Source organism: Bolinopsis microptera, chromosome 2 (assembly GCF_026151205.1).
Source record: "Bolinopsis microptera isolate Bmic1 chromosome 2, MBARI_Bmic_1.0, whole genome shotgun sequence".
Classification (NCBI taxonomy): Eukaryota; Metazoa; Ctenophora; class Tentaculata; order Lobata; family Bolinopsidae; genus Bolinopsis; species Bolinopsis microptera.
The window spans coordinates 19,306,693-19,334,111 of record NC_087073.1 but is presented as its reverse complement, the minus strand read 5'-3'; the positions used below and the strand labels follow the sequence as shown (position 1 = coordinate 19,334,111).

At 37.9% G+C, this 27,419-nt stretch overlaps 2 protein-coding genes across 4 annotated transcripts; one reads left to right on the top strand and one right to left on the bottom strand.

Annotated features, from left to right (window-relative positions):
* Nucleotides 1-511: 511 nt before the first annotated feature.
* Nucleotides 512-18,395, top strand: LOC134811059 (major vault protein-like). Of its 2 annotated transcripts, XM_063817770.1 has the most exons (17): nt 512-641; nt 803-928; nt 1,191-1,392; nt 1,503-1,566; nt 2,810-2,855; nt 3,059-3,271; nt 3,441-3,587; nt 3,740-3,862; nt 4,063-4,212; nt 4,346-4,593; nt 12,062-12,259; nt 12,500-12,653; nt 12,861-13,054; nt 13,893-14,006; nt 14,132-14,261; nt 17,553-17,741; nt 17,910-18,395. In XM_063817770.1, the coding sequence occupies exons 1-17, from the start codon at nt 516-518 to the stop codon at nt 18,048-18,050; spliced, it is 2,565 nt and encodes an 854-aa protein (XP_063673840.1). In that variant the 5' UTR covers nt 512-515; the 3' UTR covers nt 18,051-18,395. The 2 variants fall into 2 exon arrangements, with proteins under 2 accessions (XP_063673840.1, XP_063673841.1); XM_063817771.1 differs by lacking the exons at nt 1,503-1,566; nt 2,810-2,855 and having other exon boundaries at nt 1,191-1,230; nt 3,069-3,271.
* A 206-nt stretch (nt 18,396-18,601) lies between these two features.
* LOC134811862 (ADP-ribosylation factor GTPase-activating protein 3-like) lies at nt 18,602-25,562 on the bottom strand. Of its 2 annotated transcripts, XM_063818970.1 has the most exons (16): nt 25,479-25,562; nt 25,178-25,366; nt 24,894-24,955; nt 24,436-24,508; nt 22,735-22,819; nt 22,366-22,473; nt 22,179-22,264; nt 21,930-22,060; nt 21,697-21,791; nt 21,473-21,537; nt 21,150-21,337; nt 20,912-21,035; nt 20,663-20,756; nt 20,417-20,529; nt 19,900-19,958; nt 18,602-19,507 (listed from the first exon to the last, which is right to left on the bottom strand). In XM_063818970.1, the coding sequence occupies exons 1-15, from the start codon at nt 25,545-25,547 to the stop codon at nt 19,902-19,904; spliced, it is 1,539 nt and encodes a 512-aa protein (XP_063675040.1). In that variant the 5' UTR covers nt 25,548-25,562; the 3' UTR covers nt 18,602-19,507; nt 19,900-19,901. The 2 variants fall into 2 exon arrangements, with proteins under 2 accessions (XP_063675040.1, XP_063675041.1); XM_063818971.1 differs by lacking the exon at nt 19,900-19,958.
* Between the last annotated feature and the right edge of the window lie 1,857 nt (nt 25,563-27,419).

Sequence of the window (27,419 nt, the reverse complement as noted above, 5' to 3'; positions counted from 1 at the left end):
TTCAAAAACTGTAAACCACCAAATGAATTATCGCTTAAATTTAAATAAGTATTTAAACAAAAACCATCATGTGCCGTTAAGAAGCAGGGCGCGGCTCATCTGGGCCACAGCAATTCGGCGAAAATGGGTTCGAAAAAGCCACTATTGGCACTCGAGTCCTTGATCTTTCCGATGGTTCACTGGGGCTTTTGAGCTGCCGTCCTTCAGCTTCTGTAAACTGAAATTACTACCAATCCAAGTTGAGGCAATCAGCCGACGCGCGGCTTTTATGGTTATATATGATATGTTTAATCTGTAATAAAGATCAAAATTCAAATTTGTTTCTCAAAAAAAATTTGTTTCTCAATTGTGGAATACTGTTAGAGAGGTTTTCTGTGCCCTGGTTTATTTCAGAGTACACTTGTTCATTTAACATCAGTAATTAATATTTTGAACTTAAATATTTAAATATTTGTAGCCTTAAACATGTTGATATTGGTGTTTCGGCAAATCTAAATTTTAAATCTTCAGTAGTCATGAAGAAACTTGTTCCAGATGCTCGGGGAATTTTTAGGATACCACCGTTCTACTATCTACACATACTTGACCAAAGTAGTAACATCACAAAGGTCCTTACTGGCCCAACAACTTTTGTTAGACAAGTAAGTTGAACTCATTTTATGTCACAGTATGACAGCGATGTCGGAGTTTTACTTAATCAAGCAACATTTTCTTATTGTTAACTGTATCTTCAATTCAAATGGTGCTTTCACAGCGAATTTACTCAGCTATATATTGCAGGGACTCAATGCTCATTTTTCAGGACAATGAAGAAGTTGTCGAGGGACCAGAAAAAATGGTTACAGTGCCACCAAACCATTACTGTGTGATTCGTCATCCAGTCATTAGAGACTCTGCTGGAGAAGTTGTCCTTGAATCATCTGGACAGGTTTCATTATTTATTATAACTTCATTTAAGTCTATTTTAATAATGGTTTACTTTTCAGTTTTCTAATTTTATTATCTGTATTATTTATTTTAATGGTAAGTTCACTAGTAATCAGACGATTTTAATCTGAATCATATTCAGTCGTACAGTTTTTAACTTTCGCTGGTAGCCACCTTATCATTCAAAATGTAAATTTAATTGTTAAGAATTGTCGATTCAATGTGTGTAGTTTCGTTATTGATAAACGAAGAAATAAAACCAGGTGAAACTAAGACACGGCGACTTTGAAGTGAGGCTGACAGGTGAACCCTTCCCACTTTATCCAGGAGAGGCACTTCAAGAAATTGTAACCAAACTTAAAGCTGTTCCTCGTGACTCGGCTTTGCGGTTAGAAGCCGTCATGGACTTCAAGGACGGAGAAATAGAACGACTTGCTTTGGATCAGTGGCTTTTTGAGGGACCAGGTACGTTTTTGAAAGTTGAAATTTGTTTCCTACTTTTCCGATTCAGTAAACGTTTGAGCTCAATATAATTTAACACAAGTTTGAGATGTTTCAACACCCAATCTGTCCAGGAACGTACATTCCCCGAGTTGAGGTTGAGATAGTTGAGACGATCGTGGCAACTATAATCCCTTATTTGTTATATACCGATCCCCTTCATTAACAATCGATAAGTGTCAATCAATGTTATCTAATCTGTCCGTAGCGATTGAAAATCTAGCCCCTAATACCGAACTAATCATGATGGGAGATTTCAATCTTCCTGATGTTGTGTGGGATTTAGGTGTAGTTAAATGTCCGAATAATTCAATTAATCAAAAATTCCTGATTCAACAGTGCTATCTTGATTTTTTCGCAAAACATGATCTCAGTTGGGTTATCGGAGACGATGTTAAAACTCGCAGAAGGAAGGTTTTAACAACAGTGCAATCGTCAACTCTTGACAATGTTATGACTTCAGACCCCGCCATATTTCAGGAAGTTCAAATAACCGCACCGCTGGGAAAATCAGACCATGTGGGAATTATCAGTAAGTGGTCAATTGCTAACCATGATGAGTATGTGACTCAACAGAAGAAAAATTGGTCAAAAGCAAACAAAGATCTAATCATTGATACAGCAGGGCCGCTGCAATGGAGTGCCAATCATGACTTGACTATTGAAGAGCACTGGAATCTGATTCAGGCCAATGCCAACACCATTGCTGAAGCTGTCCCAGTCGTCAAATTGAGGATAAATCGTGCAGGTGCAATAAAATCACGATCGGTCTGGGACAAACCATGTCTAATCAAGGCACGGAAGCTAAAAGAAAAACTGTGGTCTATTTTTGAAAACGACCCGACATCAAAAAACCTGAATCATGCACTACATCAGCAGAGTGCTTACGAGAAGAAGCAACAGCAGCTCATGATATGCTATGAGAATAAAGCAGCAGCCCAGCTAAAAATAAATCCAAAAGCTTTCTACAGCTATATGAACTCCAAGCGCAAGATTAGGGCTGCAATATCTGGAATCAGAGATGCTAGTGGGGATGAACTCCACTCAGCACATGATAGCGAGTGGAGCATCGTCAAAGGGTCACTTCTGGGATCTCAGCGAAACCTTGATGTCAAAAATAAATACATGTGAGCATGATTCATATGCACATTTCATGTCTAATAACCCATTGATTGCTAAATACCGAGGAATCAATGTTTCTTGATTGTTAAATTCAGAACTACATGTTAACGTCCTAAAAATAATTAATCATTAAATGTTCCGGATAGGAACATTTTTCTTTTTGATAATATTGTGCGAACTGCAATAGCGTAGAGTGCAGTTGGGTTTCAAGTTTTGTCGGGATGGCCATGTGGCCATAATCCTATTATTATTATTATTACACACCTCACACTGCACTCAAACTCAGAGCTAAAAAAGACTGCAAGGTTTATATCTACCATCTTGTTATTTATTTGCACTAGATTATTTGTTTTCTTTTCATAACAATAAAGCAAAATCCGTTGATTATAGTATGTACATATTTTAAATTCTCAACCTAATCTAACCAATAGCTATTTCACTGACATGTCTGGTATAATGTTTACTCATTGTTTAGTCACGTGATCACTGATCAGCTTGTTCATCACAGGATAGGGAAGGTAAGAGCAGGGTGTACGGAGAAGTATGGTTGGTCAGCAAACCAGGAGCATATCTGCCGGGACCTCACGAGAAAATAGTTGGCACTCTGACAGCACACCAACTCAACAACAAGCTGGCTCTCCATGTTGTGGCTAAGCAGACTTTTACTGATAGATTCAGGAAGAAGAGAAGGGCTGGAGAGGAGTGGCTGGTCACTGAAAAGGTAAACTATCAAAGTAATCAAACTTTTAGTAGTTTGCTTAGATATTACAATATGGTATCGATAGCTGAATCATAAGCATACCATCAAATTTGTACATTTCAACCTTGATTGTGCTGTATGTATTGGAAACTTAAAGCCGATGACAATTCATACATAACTAAAATTACAGGATGCTGAGTCGTTTATTCCTGACGTGTATGAAGAAGTAAAAGAATCAGTGTCAGTAACCATACTTACTAACAGACAGTTCTGTATTATTCTAGATCCAATCGGGGCTGATGGTAAAAACCAGTTTGGAAGCAAGAAACTCGTCAGGGTAAGGAATTTCCTATCAAACATCTGTATAATATTTCCTAAAACCTTATCATTCAGACGATAACAGCAGTTTCTGCATCGGAATTTAGGTGGAGTATGTTGAATTATCGAATGGTTGTTATATCCGACGAGGTTTGACCAATTTTATTTCAGGGAGAAAAGGAGTTTTTCTTGCATCCAGGCGAAACGTTAGAAAGTGGGAAAGTGCAGGATATCTGTATTCTTCTAGAGGATGAGGCTGTTGTTCTCAGGGCTATTCTTCCATTCACAGATGGCGTAAGAATTTAAATAACTTACAAACACTTCATGTTTTGACTATGATTTATAAAACCTATATTGTGGCAGTTACAGAAATGTTGAAATTGACTCCGTCTTGTAAAATATCAGAGAAAAAAATAGAACACTACACCCAGATATTTGTAAAGTATAAAATCAATAAATTTATAAACACAATAGGACTGGTATTTTTATTACAGGATGTCCAAAGAACCCCAGGAGACAGATGGATGGTGAAAGGACCACAAGACTTTTGCCCTACAGTCGAGATGGAGATTGTCTCCAGAAGAAAAGCCATGCCATTGGATGAAAATGAGGGTGTTTATATTAGAAATGTTAAGACTGGAAAGGTGAGATTTTGATTCAGAACTACTGCTATTTCACCTTTCAGTCTTTCTGTTTGCGATGACGTGAACTTTAGGGAAACATTTAACCCTTGATTTAAATTTCAAAATGTTTTTTAAACGATATACGACATTCCAGGTTCGTGCAGTTATCGGAGAGACGTACATTAACAACCAAGACGAGGAACTGTACTCCAAAGAGTTGCCGGAGCAGATAGAGAAGCTTCTAGCAGCTGCTCAGAACCCGCTGGTTGGGAGAGAGAAACTCCGTGGTGGTGAAAGCAAAGAGGTGACCACGAAACCGAGGGATAAGACGAGAGTTATCGCTTATCAGGTCCCCCACAACTCTGCTGTTCAAGTGTTCGACTACAAGAGTAAAGTTTCTAGGTGAGATTATAGAACACCAAATATCATTATAATATATATACATATATACGTGTTATGCTTGCTAACAAAAGTAATAATTATATTAGTAAGTATTATATAATATATATTATTATTTTACGGCTTAGTGGCTCAGTTGGTTAATCCGCCTGGTATTGCTTGAGGTACCAGGTTCGATTCCCGACTCTGTCACTAGCCGTGGGGTGAGCGTCGTCGACGCTCAGCTAAGGATCCTGAGTGGTCTATGCAGCCCCCCGGTCCAATCAGCCAAATACTCGAGAAATCGGGTGTGAGGGTTAAATGAGGAGCTGCCCATTGCAGCAAAGTCTCGGGCGAAGAAAGTATGGTACACACTACCTTAACCGTCACTGGCCTAATGTATAATTGAATCCTTCGGCTTCCTGTAATTGGCTGGTTACACACTTGTGTAACAATGTGGCTGTTGGAATGTCCGAAGTAAAATAAGTGTTGAGATTGAGATAAAAAGTATAGCTTCGGCCTTCGAACCTCAAATTAGCTAAGTACCCAATTAATTTACATCAGAACTTTTTCTCTTCTTTCACCACTGGTTGCAGGTGTTGATGTGCACTTATAGTATACAATCAAACTTCTTCTAAACAAAGATACTAGTCTGTTCTATGAGGTTTAAACCAGTCTTCAAGTGCATTAGCTTGTACTTTCAACCTCCAAGTGAGTGTCATCTGACATCTCAATCACTTCATTGGTTGCCGTCTATAGAGACTTAGCACTTGAGCAGTGAGCACTTTGTGAATAAAAGTATAAATCCATACTGGTCAGGTAACCCAAGACTTAAATTTCTGGGGATCTGAAATAATGCTATTGTTTTGAAGAAGAGTTGTGTTGAGCGTTTGAATGAAATGAACAAGTCAGTAGTGATGGTTTGCAGCCGCAGTCGCCCCAAGATAAACAAGTGCGAAATCTTAAGATTGATGGTAGTCACTAGTCCTGAACAGTACATGAAAACGACGTATCTCGAGGCGGGTCGCCTCGAGATACGTCTTTTTCATGTGTACATGGCTAATGCTATTGTTTTAGAATTTCCATGCTTTGTTTTCGAAAGTTCACTCTCATACGAACTAAACAGCGATAGTTTTGATAATTTGTGATTCTTTTCAGTTCAGTAAATACACTTTTCAATACGTTGTTACTCGCTTATCAGTTACTTATCATTACGTTGATAAGACTTGCTTGTTTAACCGGTGCCGTGGTTGTGCGATGTATAAATCTGAGAAATACGTGGGTTATAAGCTTGATGAAGTGAGAGATGATGGAGCTGAATGGATCCGGAAAACTCTCGCGCTTGTTAAATCAAGTCATGTTAACGCGTGTGTAGCCCAGGCTTTCATTGGTAGAAGAGAAATCACTAGGGAAGTCATGGCTCAGAGTCTCAATTCTGCGTTAAAAATTATGTATAGGCAATCATTGTACATTGATCAGCTGGAGAAGTATAACCAGAAATTGCACTCCGATGTAATTGACAGCCAGGGGAAAATAGTTGTATTGCAGAAAGAGCTGCTAGCTGCCAAAGACGAGCAGCTTGATTACTTGAAATCTGAGGTTGTAGCATCAGTTGAGAATACTGTGAAATCCGAGTTAAAGACATACAGCGCCGCGGTAAAGGAATCAAAAACCTCAACAGCAGGTCCATTGTTGGATTCGGATAGAAACATCTTGAAGAATGTCATTAAGGATGTTGTAGCAGAAGGAGACCGAAGTCGGAATCTGATGTTGTTTGGTCTTAAAGAAGAGAAAGGTGAGCTGTTATGTGACAGGGTCGGTCAAGTGTTGTTGGAACTTGGTGAAAAGCCAAAAATAGAAGCTAGCAGAATTGGTTTGATAAAATCCAAGGATAAGAAACAGGTGGCTGATAGACCTGTTAAGGTGACTTTGACGAGCTCCACAATCGTGCAGCAGATTTTGACTAGAGCAAGGAATCTCCGTAGCTCGGAGCATTTCGGTAAAGTATTCATCAGTCCGGATAGGTCTCCAGAGGAACGTGCCGAACAGCAAAAGCTTGTTTTAGAACTCAAGAAGAGATCAAACGACGAGCCAGATAAGAGACACTTCATTAAAGGAGGCAAAGTGTGTAGTGTTGACAAAACTGTTGTTTGAAATGTGTTAAGACAGAGTTTTGTTTGGATTTTTGGATTCGTGGCTCGCTAAGATTTTAATTTTTTGATAAGCTTCTAAATCACATTCGTCTTTCAACACAAGACCGTCGGTCTTCTAGAATTTTGTTTTGATTTGTGTATTAAGCTCTGAAGTATTTAGTCTTACTTCCAGGTCCATAATTTTGTGAAGTGTATATTTTTAGAGTTATTATGGTTTTATATTAGCAGATTTAGGTATATAACTATTCTATATAATTGTATGTATAAATACTTGAGTAAACATTAACCAGTAAACAAAGCTGGTTCCAATCCGTCTGGTTTCTGTTGTTCCTTCCTGTAAAACTTGACGACGATACAGTTCCGATTCAAATAAATATGTGATAAGTAAATATCACCTGTGACTTCACTAGGGGTCAGTTACATACATGTGACGTAATTTCTAAGCTGCAAGCGGTTGTCTCGCAATGTTTCAGCATTCGTTATAATATTAACGCAGGGAGGTTGAATATAGTCTTTCTAAACAAACCAACATTCCATACAAAACTTAACCCATTCTGTATATTACGATCTGATGATGCTCTAGTCGGTCTAGTGTATGATATAAACTACTGGTGTACCACTGGTATTCCTCCCCTTTTGATAAGTGTTTCATTTGTAGTGACAATCACAAGGCCAGACCGGTATTAGCATGGTGTCCTCAGACAAAAAATTCCAAGCATCAATGACGATATTTTACTTTACTTTGCTGTTCCTGGTGTGTAATTTGCCGGCTTTCATTAATGGTCTCATGTTTGTCATAACTGTAAAGATTTACAAAAATCCTGAACTTATTTTCAACTCCAACGGATTCATGTCATATTATTGGCTTTGCATATCTAACATGTTTTTTGTGGTATTGAATGCAGCTTTGAATCCCGTTCTTTACATTAGGCGGATGAAAGAATTAAAGACATTTATTTGTAGGCTTATCTGTGTCCAAAGATCCGCCCTAAATTCTGGTACGTGAGGTATGGCATTATCCAACTGTTAGCACTGTAAAACATGAAGATTTCAGATTATAATAATGATTAATACGGTAAATTAATACATAGTGTCACATGCTTACCTAACAGTTTTGAATCAAAACTTTTGATTAACTAAAGAGCAGATAATTGTGTACAAGTTTTAATAAATTATTTCCGTACAAAGTTCACCAAATGCGGTCGAGAAGTCTTGTACTTACAAGAACAGCAATATTTCTTTTAAATTCATGTAGGTTTTGACATCTAGATTTTTGATTTAAACACTCTTGAATTGTTCGAAAGATCTGGAATCTTGTATAGTTATACCCTCTTCTGGATACAATATGACTGAACAGTACACCCTAGCTCTGGAAATTGCCTGATAAAGCAAACTCAGCTGCATTTCATAGTCACGGAACAGTTTGTGGAGGATGAGAACCGTTGGCCATTCAGCAGAGTTACTCTTCCCTATCGAACAAAATGCGATCTCTGTTTCAGAATTGGTAGACAAATCACTTAGCATGTCCTTAATCGCCGATTTGAATGTATTTTTCAGGGTGGGATAAAGAACTGCAATTTCATTTTCCAGTGATTTAAAACATGAAACACCGTTCTTGGTCCATGAATAAAATGACCGGGGCTTTGTGTGGGCAGAAGAGCGTGAAAAACAGCTGATCTCTCTGAATCAAACTTTTTCGTATTGATTCCTAGTTTACATGCACCATTTCCCTGTATCCGATCACATGCTAACCAAACAGTTTTATTAGCAGATAAATTTTTCAAAGTTTCAATCAAGTCGCTGTACTCTTGCACCCTGTTCATCCACATTTCACTGTGAACATCATCCACAAACACATGATACTGGTGCAATAAGCTGATAGTTTCAATAAGCCTCGGTAGATCAAAACAACTTATTAACTTATAATCACCATGAGTATACTTCAAACTGTGGAGAACTACTACATCATTCCCCCTCAGTCCCTCCAGTGCCCTATAAACCACAACCTCGGCCTCATAATCCCGCTGCCTCTGCTGATTTGACTTGTTGTTGCTGCTCAACTCAGCTCCCTCTTGATATCTGTCAATGTAGGGGGACAAGTTAGGGACAGGAGGTATCATTACAGGGCTTATCTTGTTAGATGGAGAATAGTTAGCGAGGATATCTTTTCCTGCTGCTAGTAACCACTGTATTCTCCGCTCTTCTGAAATTAGTAGGGTGATATATTATCAATGGCTGGGTATTTGAATATACCACGTAAAGTTATCTAGAACTATTACAACTGATTGGTTTTGCGGCACGATCGATAAGAAGTAAAAGTCGATGGTTGACTGATGATCGCCCAAAGTAAAAGTAACTACGTAGAAATGTATCGAGATCAAAGCAAGCCCTCTTGATCCTTCTTCCAAGGAGTAAGTAGTACAGACATAAATCAGTGTATGTTTAACGGTACACTTTACAAAGTACGCACCGTGTGGTTTTCTCTGTCCTCCTGATGTAGACGGAAGTTGATTTAAGTTCATTTCCTTATTTTGATAATGAAACGAATATCAAACTGTGTGTAATGACTAATGTCTCTACAGAAAACAGGTGATAAACTGAACAACTCATGACAATTCAGTACACTACACAGCAGAACACAGCGACTAAGAAAGGGAACAGGATCACTCTAACAATGATTATGGAGCCCAGAATGAGGATGATAATATGCAGCAGCCAGCATGATATTCAATAAGACACTCGTAGATCTGGTCACGTGTTGTGTCACGTGTATACACGTAACCACGCAGTGATACCCGCCCCGTTATGAAACTGATATCTTATACGACAAGATGGTACATTCTCTCTTACATCGGCAGCGCGCATTGCCTCTCTCCAGTCGACAAGAATCACAACGTTGAACAATAGCGATAATGTGGAGCTAGCCACACTCACTCCACAGTATAGTCAAGCAAGTACAAGTGCACGATAATGATCTGTCCTTATCGTCATCATCATGGTCACCATGCCATGGTGTCCACTCACACAGTGCTGTTTTCATGTTTCTGTGGGTAATAATCACTAGCGAAAGAGAAGCTTGGGATTGTGTGACACACACACGCACATGTAAATTGCACATTTCTGACTCGATGAAATATACATCCTGGCCTTGCTTGCTCGTTCTAAGCCTAATTTAACGCGCACCAAATAACTTTACGGAACGCGCTAATCCTATCTCATTTTGAGTAATACATTTCGCGCGACGCGACGAATGTTATTAATTATAAATTTAATTATTCGGTGTACCTTAGTTCCCAAAAATGATTATCTTAAAATTTAGCTCTAATTAAAGAACCTCTCACCCTCTCAGAAAACTCCGTTTGGAGATATTCCTTATTACGCTCTAAGTTATTAATTTTCCTTGTGTTTGAATCCTGTCACTTTTTAACTGTTTTTAGTCTTTGTTATTTTCGGCCGATTTCTGCACTTTTACACTGGGTCATCTTCATAATTTCTGGGATTGAGACGACTTATATCAGCATTTAAGGAAGAGTTTGCTTGTCTGACTTACTTCATTAGACACTTCTGGTCAAGAACTGAACAAGAATCACATTCGAAAACTGGAACATCTGAATGACTCCGCAACCCAGGAATCAACTACTCAGTTATTATCGCTCAATAATCGGTTTGGTATCGACGTTACATACTTTATTATTTTTTTTTAAAAAGCTGATTTTAGAAACCAGGGAATTAAAGTTACCCTCCTAAGGCTAACATTAAATCGCTGATTTTGTTTATATATATCACTTTTTTTTGTTCTTTCTTTTCTTTCAAAACATTCCAGTACATTGTGCAGAAAGTTGGAGATGAAGCCGTAGTACGTACATGTAGCATTGCACTGGATCGAACTTGCAGAGTGTGGTTTCCTCCAGTCTGCGCCGCGCGCTTATAATTATATAAACATATGCGGCGCAGATCGACTGGAGGAGATTGCACTGTGTAGGCTCCGGTGTAATGTGATATGTATGTACTACGGCTTTACAAATTTTGGAAGCATGTAGGGATACATATCTGATACCAATCGTATATACTAAAAATACTCTAGCACAATTGTAACTGCAGTTTTACAGAACTCTAAATGCTTAATGAACACTCTTGCAGGTACCACCCGTATTCACACTCAGACCTGAGTTTAGTCATTTTCCGATACGAGATTGGGGACGGGTTCTATAAACAAACAAACAAACAAACAGTTCCCAAAAATTTGTGTGCCATTATATTGAGCACAATTTATTTGAGCCCGAAAAATTTGGGCAGAAAATTTGAACTCATTTGGGCGACCGAAAATTTGGGCACAAATTCTTCGAAAAATGAACGATTTTCCACTAAAATTTTAGTTAGATATTTGCCTTAGTTCATTATTATTCCTTATTATTCCAGTCATTTTGCTTTCAATTTTAAGCATGTAGGTGGTAGTCTGAGTTGTTTCACATTATGAAATTTACGATCTGCCCAGTTACCCAGTAACTACTAAAAAATACAGTGATGATGGCACAGTACAAAATGATAGATATACAATAGTGATATTTAGTCTCTCTTTAGCCCCTGGACATATCTATCAATGGACTGGCTAAGAAAGTCATGCACAATAAGTACGAAGATTGGTACGCGAAAAACATAGTGTGTCAGCTCAATGGAGGAGTTTCATCAGACAATGTGAAAATTGATACCCGCTTGACAGTGATCCGTGATGTACACGCTCGTTGGATCAACGAACTTTTTGTTTATTTAAAAGGGAGGCCAGATGACATAAGGAAAGGCTTTGAGAAATCGGGTATAACTGATGCTTGTAGATCAGACTTTACGGTGGATGATAATCCATTTGCAGATCTTGTTTAAATCTCTAGCTATCTGTACCTCTAGCCATTTGTTTTATTAGTAGCTGTTAGCTATTCCAGTTATTTCTATTCATTTAAAATATAAACCTTTTACTTGGTCAAGCCATGAATGACAGATTAGAAAACTAAAATTTCAAATATTATTTCACTTGGATATGAAGAAAAAGCCATCTTTCTATAGATTTCAGGGCCACAGGCCAAATGCCAAAAGTTTGGTTAGCAAAAAATTTAGCAGACGGAAAAGATTTATGCAATAAATTTGGTCTGCAACAAATTTGGGCGAGAGGCCCGCTCAAATTTTTGGTCGCCCAAATTTTTGGGAATTAAGGTACATAATTTAATTTAATTTTGTACCCACATTTTAATTCACGGCCTCTCAGAACTCAGAAGTGAGTGGTATTTCTGTATTGTATTAAGGATATTAGATTAAGCCATCAGATGCAACTAAACTGTACATTTCAGGGTGATATTTGGACCTGACTTAGTCATGCTGGGACCGGACGAACATTTCACGCAACTCAGTTTATCTGGAGGCCAGCCAAAACGACCCAATGTTGTCAGGACCCTCGACCTCTCACTCGGACCAGACTTTATGACGGATGTATTTACTGTGGAGACTTCTGATCATGCCAGACTTTCATTGCAGCTCTGTTACAATTGGTAGGAGTCAGATTATTTTAAGTAATCAAACAACTATCCCACTGGATGATCAATGATACAACATAGATTATATCTGTGAAATGACTTTTTCAATATGATAATTGATCTGGAATACCCGATTGTTGTACAATTAATGTCATAGATTGATAATATTGAATACGCATGGCATTTATTCAAACCACTCTCATTACTAAACGGCGAATCTGTACTCCACAATCTTTTGTACTCATCCTCATACAGGCAATTTGAGTTACCAGCAAGTGATTCCCCTACTTACAAATGTGACTCGGAATCACTGTTCTCAGTGCCGGACTTTGTCGGAGACGCTTGTAAATCCATAGCTTCCAAGATTAGAGGAGCTGTTGCAGCTGTACCTTTTGATGACTTTCATAAGGTGAGTAGTATGAACAATGCACTCTGGTTTTAATAGGGTGAATGATTTTGATAGGGCGAAGTAAATTTTTTGATACCGTAAACTGTTGAATCGTGCTCATCTATCAATAGCAGGATTTCATCTCTCCAAGGCAGTTGATCGTGAAGTTTCAAATTTTTGAGATATTCTATTTCCCCAAGCGTAAGGGTAACGCCACGTTATTTTCAGCATTCTGCACGAATAATAAACGAATCCATCCTGGGTAGCCATGACTCCCTCCACTTCCCTGCAAACCGTCTGAGGATCACAAATATTGACATACAGTCGGTAGAGCCGGTAGATCAGCGAACAAGGGACTCTCTCATGAAGTCGGTACAACTTGCCATTGAGATAACAACCAACTCCCAGGAAGCCACAGCTAGGTTGGTGCTTCAGGTTATTTATCTGTATTCCTTAGCAGTGCAATTTTCGTTAAAAAGTGGTTAAAGTATAGATTAAGTATCGACTTACTCGACTTAGGGCGGCTTCAATGTCCGAACAGAGATAGTTTTCTTCCAAATCTGTCTATCATGAGTTTGTTAGTCTCCTTGCTGTCGTCAAGCCCCGTGTACTTCCGAAGGATGTCAATAAATGTGAGGTGTGGTCTTCCCCTTCAACGATGTCCTTGAAGGGGTTCCCAGAAGAGAAGTTGATGACTCAATAGTTCTTCATGTCTGGCTAAATGGCCTGCGAGTCTCATCCTCCGTGCAGCTATCTTATCAGATGCTCTGATGAGGTGTCCATACACCTTGGCGTTAGTCTGCCGCTCTTTCCAGTCAATGTTAAGTGCCATCCTCAGCATTCTCGTATAACATCCATCAATACGTTTTGTGAGGGTCTGGCTGACAGTCCATGTTTCAGAGCCATATAGAAGGATGGACTCGACTGTAGCCAGGAACAGTCGTATCTTGAGATCTCTACGCATATCCGACTTCCATACAAGCTTCATCTGGTGACACGCTCCCCATGCCTTAGCTTTCCTCACTTCGAAGTCCTTCTCCGAACTCTTCATTCTACTACCCAAATATACAAACTACAAAGCCATCGACTAAGATTAAGTATACGAATATCGTATAATAAATCTCTATGTGTAGTGCATTGGTTAAGATTATTAAATTATCATGAATACGGGAAACCTTTAACCACCTTTTCTCTTACTCTAATACTGGTTTTAGGTTATTGTCTAGGTTTTAGTTGTGGTATATAGTAGGCATATTTCAGGCATGAAGCAGAAAGACTGGACCAGGAGGCGATGGGTAGATTAGAACGACAGAAACTTAGTGATGAGGCTGAAGAAGAGAAATCTCGCTTGGAACTACTTGAACTTCAAGCAATGTAGGGCTGAAACAAAGATTACCATCATTTACATTTACTAGCAATGTATCTACTTTTCAATACTAATTGATAGTTGATACTGTATCACCATGATTATCCTAACAATAATGGTTTCCTCTAAACAGCTCAGCCGCCGTTGAGAGTACCGGACAAGCAATAGCAGAGGCTCAGTCCCGGGCTGAGTCAATGAAAATAGAGGGCGAAGCTGCGGTGGATCAGGCCAAACTTGCAGCTGAAGCCCAAAACATCAACGCTGTAAGTTTAAATCCTAACTGTTTATCTTACAGTTTTACCCAACAAATATGTAGCATCGAAATAAAGGATATATAGGAACATATCCTTCAAGTATCCCTTAAATCAATGGATGTATGTATTTGAATTGAATTACTCCAGTAGCAGGGAGGAGTTGAGTGTGCACTTCGATGTACAGAGTTTTTTGCTGCTGAATCGGGTTAAATAGGTCATTGGTAACTCAAAAAATCGAGGGCCGCCTGTTGTGTCGCTAGTCCCAACCCTGTGGAGCCACGCCCATATTTCATATCAGGTGCGTATATGGGAAATATGTATCTCAGCTTCTGAAGGTCTTAGAGACTTAAACTTGAGTTTAAAATGACCGCAATACACATGTTTATGTTGGTACTATGAAGGTCATGAAAGCCCAAAATGCTTATTTTTGGAAAAAATTCAGAAAAACCAATTTTCACTTGGGCGCGAGTAAAAAATCTACACTAGAAATTGAGTGAAAATCGAGTAAGCAGTTCAGTGTCTACCACATTTCTAAACACAGGGTCCTCTGTTAGGTCATTATTAATCAGAATTGATAAAGTAAGCAAATTTTATTAGTAGTTTCAACCCTGTGGAGCCACGCCCATATTTCATATTATGTGTGAATATCGGAAATTTGTATCTCAGCTTCTGAAGGTCTTAGAGACTCAAAGGTGGGCTTAAAATGACCGCAATGTACATGTTTATATTGGCACTATGAGGGTCATGAAGGCCCAGAATGCTTATTTTTTGGAAAAATTCAGTAAAACCGATTTTCAAGTTTGCGACACTTGGGCGTGAGTAAAAATCGACGCTTAGAAGTTAAGTGAAATCGAGTATGAAGTTCAGTGTCTGCAACGTTTCTAAACACAGGATCCTTTGTAAGGTCATTCTGAATCAGAATTGATAAGGTACAAAAATTCTATGAGTAGTTTCAACCCTAGGGAGCAAAACTCCTAAATTACCCCCAGGCGCAAATATATGACTTTTCTATCTCGGCTTCTGAACGTTGTAGGGGCCTCTCTTTGAGCTCAAACTAACTACGATGGCCACATTTATATACCAACTGTAAAGAAACATAGGGTCTATACTCTATAGTGCTTAGTTTTTAAAAACTCATTTAAAAACTGTTTTAACCTTCATGCATCATAAAATAGTAACATCAAACATGTACTTAATTATGGTATCTCGGGCTAAAAAAGTCTTATAGACATTTCCAGCACAGTAAAACGTTCAACATGAACACATTCGGATAACATTTATGGAGAAGCACATAGGTACCACCTAACTTTAATTTTGGTATAACTGCGAAAATACTCAGTTTCAGAAGCTCCTTCCAGCTATCTTAGGCTGCCATCAGCTCCCTCTCTGGGACTCTCTCCAGTACTGCTTGGCTATTATGGCTAATCAACTTGAATCCAACCTCATGTAGTAGAATCTACTTCTAGTTACCTTCTGCTAAGTCCATGTCAACTCTACCCAGCTACCACCACCAATATGTTATAATTTTAGATCTTTCTAGCAACCTCTGATATGAGTGCTGTATAACCTCTGCTGCATCCAACAATTTCTAGCTCATTAAGGAAGAGGAAATTTGCTGTTTCTAGCAACCTCTAAACGCCAGAATAAAATGTTGCTGATGGTTGCTAGACAGGGCAAGAAGTAGCCCAGGCCCACTACCCTAAGCTAAAGTTGCTAGAAATAGCAGAAGTTGGAGGAACCTTGGTGGTAGCTAAATAGAGGTAGCCGAAGTAGGTGGAGACAGCTGGAATTGGTGGTTTCTGCCATCTGGTGGTATAGTAGCTGGATAGAGGAAGAGGTAGCACTCATATCAGAAGTTGCTAGAAAGATCTAAAATTATAACATATTGGTGGTGGTAGCTGGGTAGAGTTGACATGGACTTAGCAGAAGGTAACTAGAAGTAGATTCTACTACATGAGGTTGGATTCAAGTTGATTAGCCATAATAGCCAAGCAGTACTGGAGAGAGTCCCAGAGAGGGAGCTGATGGCAGCCTAAGATAGCTGGAAGGAGCTTCTGAAACTGAGTATTTTCGCAGTTATACCAAAATTAAAGTTAGGTGGTACCTATGTGCTTCTCCATAAATGTTATCCGAATGTGTTCATGTTGAACGTTTTACTGTGCTGGAAATGTCTATAAGACTTTTTTAGCCCGAGATACCATAATTAAGTACATGTTTGATGTTACTATTTTATGATGCATGAAGGTTAAAACAGTTTTTAAATGAGTTTTTAAAAACTAAGCACTATAAAGTATAAACCCTATGTTTCTTTACAGTTGGTATATAAATGTGGCCATCGTGGTTAGTTTGAGCTCAAAGAGAGGCCCCTACAACGTTCAGAAGCCGAGATAGAAAAGTCATATATTTGCGCCTGGGGGTAATTTAGGAGTTTTGCTCCCTAGGGTTGAAACTACTCATAGAATTTTTGTACCTTATCAATTCTGATTCAGAATGACCTTACAAAGGATCCTGTGTTTAGAAACGTTGCAGACACTGAACTTCATACTCGATTTCACTTAACTTCTAAGCGTCGATTTTTACTCATGCCCAAGTGTCGCAAACTTGAAAATCGGTTTTACTGAATTTTTCCAAAAAATAAGCATTCTGGGCCTTCATGACCCTCATAGTGCCAATATAAACATGTACATTGCGGTCATTTTAAGCCCACCTTTGAGTCTCTAAGACCTTCAGAAGCTGAGATACAAATTTCCGATATTCACACATAATATGAAATATGGGCGTGGCTCCACAGGGTTGAAACTACTAATAAAATTTGCTTACTTTATCAATTCTGATTAAGAATGACCTAACAGAGGACCCTGTGTTTAGAAATGTGGTAGACACTGAACTGCTTACTCGATTTTCACTCAATTTCTAGTGTAGATTTTTTACTCGCGCCCAAGTGAAAATTGGTTTTTCTGAATTTTTTCCAAAAATAAGCATTTTGGGCTTTCATGACCTTCATAGTACCAACATAAACATGTGTATTGCGGTCATTTTAAACTCAAGTTTAAGTCTCTAAGACCTTCAGAAGCTGAGATACATATTTCCCATATACGCACCTGATATGAAATATGGGCGTGGCTCCACAGGGTTGGGACTAGCGACACAACAGGCGGCCCTCGATTTTTTGAGTTACCAATGACCTATTTAACCCGATTCAGCAGCAAAAAACTCTGTACATCGAAGTGCACACTCAACTCCTCCCTGCTACTGGAGTAAATATGGCGAATGCTATTTTTAACTTGTATAATTCTTCAGCGTGCTGAGCTGCACAGAATAACATCAGCCCGTAAAAGTGAGCTGGAGTACCTTCAGTCCACCAACGAGCTCGAGATATCCAAGAAACAGAAGATGGCAGATATAGAGTCGACTAGGTTCCAACGTATGGTGGAAGAATTGGGACCATTAAATATTGCTGCTATTGCAACCTCTGGAAAAGACAACCAGGTAACTTATAGCTGAATAAATGTCATACATTATTCGTCTTAAGCTCAAGGGTTGGGCCTGCTGTTCTGCAAGTTCGTCGAGAAGTGCAGAGTTATTAATTTGATTCAGTATGCACTAAACAGTATGTAACAGTCTTATAACTTCCTCAATGTGATATATCATTATCAGGTAAAAATGTTGGAAGCATTAGGGCTCAAGTCTACCCTCATCACTGATGGATCAACACCTCTTAACCTTTTCAACACGGCTAAAGGTCTCATCGGGGGAACTATTTCTACAAGTGATGTTAAAATTGGACTTGCGGAGTAAATAAAAAGTGGACACATGTGAATAGTATTGTATTCGTTTTAGTTTGATTTGATTAACAAATAATTTATGTTCGGATGACCTTGAGCTTTAATGGTTTCAGGTTTTATCATTAAAGCGGTTTTACTCTTTAATTTCAGTGATTAGCATATATATTGTTTGTAGCACTATTGAAATAGTTTTGACTGTAAATTTCTATAACATTCATTTGTCAGAAGATTGAGACTTTTGTAACCTGTAAAACTTACAACAATATTATTTGCAAATTTCAATTTAGTGAATCTTTAGTTTGTTTTAGTGAAATGTAACAGTTCATCAATTTATGCATTATAAGTTTGTTTGATATAACTGTTTTCTTTGGATGTTATTCACAATAGATCATACATTACCAGGGCTAGGGAGGTGATCCACAATTTTGTACACTCCTGACCACTGGTAGTCTTTGGACTGGTTGCTACTGGAAACTGATTGTATACCGACATCACGTGTCAATAAAACATGGATCACGGAGACAACTCATTTTAGTTAACAAATCAACAAATTAAAACTTGCCGTTAATGTTGTGTGAACGTAATTTATATCGTTATATCTCCAGTAATCATTAACAATAATTGAACATTGCCAAATATCCATTGCAACACACCTACAATCTACAATATACATTTCAATACATTTGGACTGGCTGATAAATACTCTTAAAACGCGGCTCAAATTTGCTTACTGAGTGACCGTTCACATATTATCTAGTTTAAATATTTTAGATTCCAACCCGGTCGGTCAGCAAGTTTACACATAGCTATCAATTATAACCATGTGATATGTGAACGATCCCTTGCAGTACTGTAAGATCTATTAATACAACTAATAATCTAACTAAAGCCCATCCAGCCACAAACCACTCCACAATGATTTAAATCATTTTTTGAAGATCAACAATTCTCATAATATTAATCTCAAGTCAATCTAATAAGGAATCTTAATTTGGAATTAATTAAACAATTTGTTACAAAGTACAAGCGGTATTTTGATTTGAATTAACTTAATTTGGGTCAGCAAAACGAGCTACTCATTTGAACTAAAATAAAGAACAAAAAGAAATTTTCCGGTACCAAAAGCTGATAATTTGAATCCCTTCGGACTTCAATGAACTATGATTTAATTGATCTATATTGTGCACAGAACCTGATCGGGTCACCTCAGTATTTATGTATCTAGTTATTTATTGAGAACTCGATAAAATGTCTGAATAAAATTGTCAATCTTTAGAACCCAAATTTCTTACATATCGTGATCGAGCTGCGACTTACTGAACCATGTACAATTTAAACTCAACAAGATGTACGTTTTTCCCGGTATAATATCGACTACACCGTAATCAAGTCATCCCAACTAATATGTTAACTAGAAGATCATCTATACGATTCCAACTTGTCTTGCGCCGCGTAGTACATGTCTGTCAACTGAAAATATTTGTTTTTTAATTAAATATTAAAATTAATTCAGAAAGTTCAAAATACCCTTGGCCATGCAACGGGTATAAACAAATATATATAAAAACTTACCTTGATAACATAAATATAAGACATTAGTACGCAATACATTTACATTTCATCATGCAAAAATAGCGGAGCCAAACAAAATTAATTGCAGAGCCAATTATCACTATTCCAGTGCGCACTGTGTGATATCACTATTTCAATGCGCACTGTGTGATATCACTATTTCAGTGCGCACTGTGTGATATCACTATTCCAGTGCGCACTGTGTGATATCACTATTCCAGTGCGCACTGTGTGATATCACTATTTCAGTGCGCACTGTGTGATAGAGCTTTTTGAGCCATGCGACTCACTTTTACTTGGACTTAATGGCGCTAAATTTAGAATAGACATTGAGCCCATATGCGGCGACCTAGTGATAGACTGTTATCAGTGCTCTGCATTTTATCTTGTTACAGGATTCGGGAACTCATGAAAGATAAAGATAATGCTCTAAAATAAAGAGATTGTTCACATTTTACATCAGATTTTTGTCCGGGTGAGGAGGAGGATCAAAAATGGACTTGAAAAAGTGACTGACGTAATTTGTGAACGATCTCACATGCCAAATTATGACATGATATGAGTGCTAATTCCAAAGATAAAATCAAAGCTAGATGCTCTCGCAAATAACATGAAGAAGTTTCAAGAAATACTATTTATAAACTTATCGAACAGGATGTATAAAACAGATAACATGATAATAGGCAAACTTAAAGTTCAATGAAGTAATTCAAAATAATATACATTATACATTGTATGTAATCACTTAACACGTCGAATAAGGAGGTTCGTCCCAAAAACAAAAAAAAATACCAGGGTGGTTCTTACCTTGCCAGAAATTCGCGTAGCTCCTTCACTAAGATTTGCTTTAACATTGGTCATGTCTGGTGTTTGAAAGTTCAGGTTCATGTTGGCTGCACTGTATCCTCCGAATGCACCAGCTGCAAAAGTGGGGACATTTCCAATAACAATCACCGTAGAAGATACAACTGTCAGTTCCAAAACCGTGGGTCAATTGAAATTGCATTGGTTCATCTAGAAATATTATTAATTAATTAATGTGGAATAACTTACATGCAGCTGGAGCGGGTCTGCCAAAGTACTGATCAGATGAGATTGAGGTAGCACCCCGGAAGTTATCAACATGTGGGTCGTGCTCTGGCTCAGCCTGAAATTCAATTTAAGGATAATAAAAGTGAAGATGAATCTACTACCGATACGTTATAATTTAGGTTATTTCTCGACTGTTTAATAGTGACTACTGTCAATTGATTAATTTTAGTATGTTTCTATGTTTTTAGTATTAAATTGAATTTTACTCACAGCATGGCCTCTGTTAAAGTACTGGTCTGAGGAGATTGCTTTGGCGTTCTTGTACTTTCCATCTTGAGCCTTGTCTCCAGAATCTCGTCCTTCGTTTGAGAGGGCTGCTTTTCTTTGCTCGTGCCTGAAAAGTTGTATACTAATCACTTAGCTATGACAGCGCCATGGGGCTTTAGCTTTACTAAAAGCAACTTAAATACGGAATCCATCAAAATGTTTTCCTGCTCAGTCCACTGACCGTTTCATTGCAGCAGTTTTTGGGTCCAGGATCTCTTGGACCATGTTGGCGTCATCAGTCTCCTTGTTCCCACCCTGGCCGAGCACTGAACTAAAGTCAGAGAGTGTGTCGTAATAGTCCTCAACATCATCAACATACGACGAGGGAGATGGCTTGGTGTACACATTCGGCGTTTCCTGCTCGACTACCTGGGTAGATTCTGTTGGTAAACTAAGGAGTAATGTGATTCTGGGGAACGCTTTCAATTGTTATTCACATATTATCTACAAAACATAATATATTTTCTGAATAGTGCTAACATTCAACGCCTCATTTCAATTTACCTTGGAGTTAGTTGACACATTGTGGGAAATATTAGATCGAACTCCAAGTCTGCCCATTCCCATACCTGAACATAGTTTTTATCAATATTAGCAACAAAAATTCTCAGTTTTTAAGACTTGCTGTGCGGCATTGTTAAAGTTTTTTGTCGTTCTTTAAGAGTTTCTTCTTTGAAATAAAGATCTGAAAAATATATATTAGTAAAGCTTAAAACAAGAAGACGTACCAAGTCTGTCACTGGATGTTTTGTTGGGACCAGATGCTGTTTCTCGACTGGTAGAGAGTGAGGCCTTTTGTTCAACATCACGTGATAGCATATCCCTGATAAGAACCATTCAATAGTGAAACAAGTAATGATATTGCTCATAACATATATAAGACAATACAGACAGGATATGCAGCAATAGTTACATTTTTTCAGCAATGTTTGTCATAAATTGTGTATGAATTAGTACTTACATAGCAGTTTGTCGATCTATGTTTTCTTGATCATTCCGTATGTCATTTTCTGCAGCTCTTCGTGAATCAACAGAAGACTCAATATCACCGATTTTTCTTGAAGTTTTCTTAGCTCCACCCATTCCTCCAAGCTGTAATTATTCAGATCTTCAAATAATTGTACTCGTAGAATACATAAACACAAGCTAAAAGAAATTCTTTCAAATTTGGGCGAGAGTATCGCCCAAAACAAATTGTCAAAAAATTTACCCCTCCTTTCTTTCTAGGGGCACCCTTTCTAGCAGAAGACAGGCCAGTAGCTGGAGTCAGCGATGGTACGTACGTTTGTTGGTTCGCTGAAATTATCATCTTACAACTTTAACACATCATTGAAGTCGAAAAATCAGTGGGATTGGTGAAACTAGACAAATAATAACATATAAAACGTTATTCTTACTTTTCAGAGGAGCGGGTTTGAAGGAAGATTGAAAAGTAGGCTGGAATGTTGACTGAGGCAGTGAGTCCGGTTTAGTGGGTTCCACGATTGGTGCAGGGTCTATGACTTCTGGAGGGGGATTTCTTTTAAAACATATAAGAGATACGAAAATTCTGTTTTAGTTTGTTTTATGACTTCTGGTTCTGCAGGTTGAAATGAAAGTAGGTTCATAATATTCAAGGGTAAATAAGTAACATATTTGAGAAGTGAAGTGATGGCTATGGTCTAAGAAAACTATTTTAACATGACTTTACGTACTTCAGCTCAAACGAGGTTCAACCAGTATCATTGACATTGATAAATCATTGTAAACAATTTGTGGGTATTTACCTGGGATAGCCTTAGGTGTCAACAAATCCTCAAAGAAATCAACTTCGACTGGCACAGGACTCTTTGGCGCTGTGTCCAAATGTAACTGAGAGTTAGGTCATATAATCTCAATTGTCCATTATCATAATGTTAATAACATATCGTATGTTATTTAATTTAATTGGTACATACAATTTACAGCTAGCGGTTTCACAATCCCGTGTGTTACGTAATATAGTAAACTTGAAAGGGAAACTTATTAATATCCAGATCGCGCGTTATAATGTAATCGTGCGTGTTTAGCGCAGATCATCTTACTTAAATATGCACGCGCGCTACAAAGTGTCAATATCACATTGTGACCGCCACGAATAACGCTGAAAGTTATTGAGCAGAGTAAATTAAGGGGAGAGTAGATTAAGATCAAAGAATAATAATAATAAGAGGAATATGAGCAAATAACCGCAAGAATTCAATAAAGCATTATGCACAAGTCTTACATGGATTCCGAGTTGAACGATTGGGTGTTGACTGTTGGGTTATTAGCCGCACGGAATATGTCATATGACTCTAGTTTACTATATTATATTTTCTAGCAGCTTCAGAATTGGATAAGTGACACGAAGTTGTAATGCTGCGTGACTGCTGTAATTCTTGCGTGCAATTAGTTTAATCATGATTTCTGTATACAGTGGTTAACTTATGTTGATAACTTTTAAAAATCCGATTAAGACACAAACGGTCAGCCAATAGCTAATAACGAACCATGGCGAAGTAATAAGTCACTAGGTTCCTTACTGTGTACTGAGAAGGACATTCAAAGAAGGAGAATCCTAGCTGAGATTGCTTTTAAGAACTTTGAAAAAGTATGGTTGTCCGGTAAGAAAATTTCCCTTGAAAGAAAGCTGAGGTTATATGATGCTCAAGTTGTATCTGTATTGATTTATAACTCAAATAGTTGGAGTCCTAAGAAAGCAACCATGGAGAAAATGGACACACTTCATCGTAGACACCTCAGGTCCATTTTAAACATTAAATGGCCTAAAGGTATGAAAAGCAACAAAGCATTGTATGAAAGGTGCAAAGTTGAAAAGTTATCCAAGCGTATCGAACACCAGCGGTGGAAGATGTTTGCACACATTCTCAGGAGTATATAGAACACCCCAGCCCAAACGGCTCTCCCTTTTGCTATTGAATCAGATAATTTATTAATTGGAAGATTGGGGAGACCTAGAATAAACTTGTTATCTGTTTTAAGAAGTGATTTAAGTAGTAGAAATTTGCAAATAGACAACTTGCATGAATTGAACGAAATTGGAGATATAGCTGCATGCAACAGATGTTGGGAAAATCTGTTTCAAGGGTACAGTTTACCGCATTAAGGTATTTTTAAGAATCATTTTTGTCGGTATGATCCTCTTTTATAATAATAAAAATAATAACTTAATAATCTGGCAAATGAAATATGAATCCAATGACATTTAAAATTCCCTAATCCTAACGAATTGTCCGATAATAGGAATACGGTTGTCTTCCAAGAACTGACAACTAAAAACAATGAATTACGCCCATTTCAGACTTGCACAAGTCAGCATATTTATATCTGAGGTTCTGTGATTAAATATATTTTGTTGTTTACAAAGGTTGACTCATAACATATTCAACCTCATTGATTACCTATCTGAAGCTGAATAGATCGATAATGACCTCACAATTACGAACCTGGTTTCCAAATCGTTGCTGTGTTTCTTGGGATTGATTTTCTATTTTCTTTCTGTATAATCGAGCTGCTCGGCTGAAATTTTTGAATCTTATTTAAAAATCTAATACAAACCGAAGCATTAAAGCGAGAAAAACTCATTTCATTATGGCTAAGTCTAAACCCCAATTTACTGTACCTCGATTATCTTTCCCCCAAAGTTTAAAAAAGTCTCTATTTTAGTTTGATATCACTTGATATTTTACAATACGGCTTTTAAACACTGTCAAATAAACTTGTCAGGCTTGTCATCTTATCCCTATTTACCCCTTACTTGAGTGCTTGTTAACCATAGCCCCTGATGGGAAAGCAGCACTGTGATCCCACTGGGACTCAATAATTAAAACACTGTACTGTTTTCCTTTCCCCAAGTGTATGGTAAATTGGGATACAATTAATGCTGTTAAGTGTTAATGAGTACCTGTTGTATTTCTGGACTGAGTCGGTTGTTGAACTGAGTCCATTTGCAGCGAAGAAAGCTTTCTGAACAAATATCGAGATCAATTAATTATTTAGTGCTAAACGAAATTCCATTTAGTTTAGCACGATTAGTCCCCTAATGATGTGGGTGTATTGATGTCCCCTGATTCTTATCATCAGTCACGTGACAAGGCATTTTCAGGTAAAATCAGTCCTTATTTTGTTCCATTGTATCCTGTATAACATAAATGATAATAATTAAAAGTTTTCGCTAAAAATACTCACAGCGTTTGCATTTCCCCCAATCTGCATAGCACGTAGCTGAACCCAAGTCCATTTGTCCAGATCAGTGCTCCTCACAAAGGACAGATGAACACCAAGGTTTCTGTGCTTGCTCGAACAGTCTAGACAGATCAGTACACCAAATGTCACGGATGACCAGGTGGGATTTACTTTGTTGCAGTCAAAACAAACCTGGAATATGTATTATTCAGCAAACTGACAGGCAGTCAGTGATAGTGGTGTTGACAAAATGGGGCAACTGCAAGTTATCTAAAGTGTTATAAAATGAAGGGTGGGTTCTAACCTTGTTTCCAGGAACATACTTCAATTTCTTGAAAACCTGCTCAATCTCGTCTTTTGTAGGAGCATCCATATCAACCAGCTTAAAATAATTCAAATTTTAAGTTTAAGAGTGAGTGGGTGTTTAAGGGCTGGGCAGCTAATACGACTTGGGAAATATCAAATAAACAGGAAAAGGGATCAGGAAAGGGATATCTGTTTACCGGGAAGAATTCAGAATTTGATTGCCAAATTTTTGAAATTTACTTAATCCTTATCAGTGAAGACACTTTTGCAAAAAACCATGAACTGTGAAATGGGCCATTTCGTAATTTTTGTTAGATTTGGCCTACATTTCATATTTTAAGTTTGTCTTATCCAAAAATATTGACACTTCACAAATGCAAAGTTATGGGCTGAATCTATCAAAATTGGTGCGTATGCCCAAATGTGGTCATATAGTTTTTTGCACACAACTCAAATTTTCGTTCAATTTTGATCAAACTTTCTAACCACGTTCAAGAGACTAGTAGCTAAGAGTTGAGTACACCAATCAAGACAAAATTAGACCAAACATAGTTATTGCTGCCCCATGGGCACCTGGAGTCCAGAATCCCCACCTGGAGTCCAGAATCCCCTCCCAATCCCGCGTAATCCCGCGTAATCCCGCATAATTCCACGTAATCCCGCAAGTGCGGGGTTAGACGGAAATTGGCGGGGCTATGTGCAACACCTAACCCCGCCAATCCCCGCGTAATCCCGCTGAATTCTGCAAGTGCGGGGTTAGACGGAAATTGGCGGGGTTAGGTGCTGCACCCCGCCTATTTTATACCCTCAAAAATTGCAGATTTGTGTGACTGCAGAGGCTACAAAATAAGCATTTAAGTCCCTCCAAGCCATTCTGAGGATGTTTATGGGTCGTTCACATATCAGTTGAGGGGGTTTCCAAATAAGGGGTTTCCAAATGTAATTTTGACACAATAGCTATGTGAAGACTGATTATGGAGGGGGGTTAAAAATTGTCCAATAAGTGATTACGTAATTATATGTGTTCAAGGACCCCTTAAGGGATCAAAAATCGACAGGTAATACATGCTAATCGATGTTACAAAATTGGCTGTGGAAAAGACACTGTGCACATATTTTCATCGAAGAGGATGGCTATGTCTCAAGTCTCAACTTAGCTTGAGATTCAGTCAAAGGTGCACCTCTATAATGAGTAATATCGATGTTACTGCACAACAACAAGAATAAAAAAGCCGGCCAACGCTCACTACAGACACACACACACTCACTACACACAGTCTTCACAGAGCTCAGCAATCAATTCTAAACAGGTAGCTGATTTTGGTAAAATAGCATCATGATCCAGCGTGATCAATTGTTTTAATTGAAGTACAACAGCTGCACCCCTGACTTTTTAACTAGAGAATCAGAGATATTGCATTGAGATAAGAGACATATTAGGACTTTTGTATTTTGATGAAATTTAAAGTTTGGTGTGTGAATTAAAACTTGGTGTGAGAATTAGTTTGGAAATAAAAGAGATATTTTTTTTAATTATATCATATATCTTAATTATGTGACAGTATTATTATTTTACCTACAGATTATATTATTTCAGTTAGTATCGACATGAATGTTACGATATTATTGCAGGTTATTTTTATATTATATTGTATTGAATAAACCGGTTTTAAAGCCCTTATAGAGGCTCTTACGGGCAAAAAGACGTGTTTTCTGCTATCAGCTAAACAAAAATTTCAGTTAAACAAAAATTTCAATTTTATGCCATTTATTACAGAGTAAACAAGTTTACACTAAATCAATTTGATATTTAAAGGAATCCTAATTCAATGTGTAGTATGGTTGTCACTCTTTAAATAGATTAGATATAGGTTGACGGGGCAAAGGAGTGTGCGTGCTGTTCGCTATTGCTCACACCAAACGGCAACCTAGTAAATGT

Coding starts and splice junctions, on each gene's coding strand:
- LOC134811059 (XM_063817770.1), top strand. CDS start 516: ATGAAGAAACTTGTTCCAGATGCTCGGGGAATTTTTAGGATACCACCG. Junction 4,213..4,345: donor GAAATGTTAAGACTGGAAAG/GTGAGATTTTGA, acceptor ACGACATTCCAG/GTTCGTGCAGTTATCGGAGA. Junction 17,742..17,909: donor CCTCTGGAAAAGACAACCAG/GTAACTTATAGC, acceptor TATCATTATCAG/GTAAAAATGTTGGAAGCATT.
- LOC134811862 (XM_063818970.1), bottom strand. CDS start 25,547: ATGGATGCTCCTACAAAAGACGAGATTGAGCAGGTTTTCAAGAAATTG. Junction 21,338..21,472: donor ATGTGTCAACTAACTCCAAG/GTAAATTGAAAT, acceptor GAATCTACCCAG/GTAGTCGAGCAGGAAACGCC. Junction 21,036..21,149: donor AAAACTGCTGCAATGAAACG/GTCAGTGGACTG, acceptor ACAACTTTTCAG/GCACGAGCAAAGAAAAGCAG.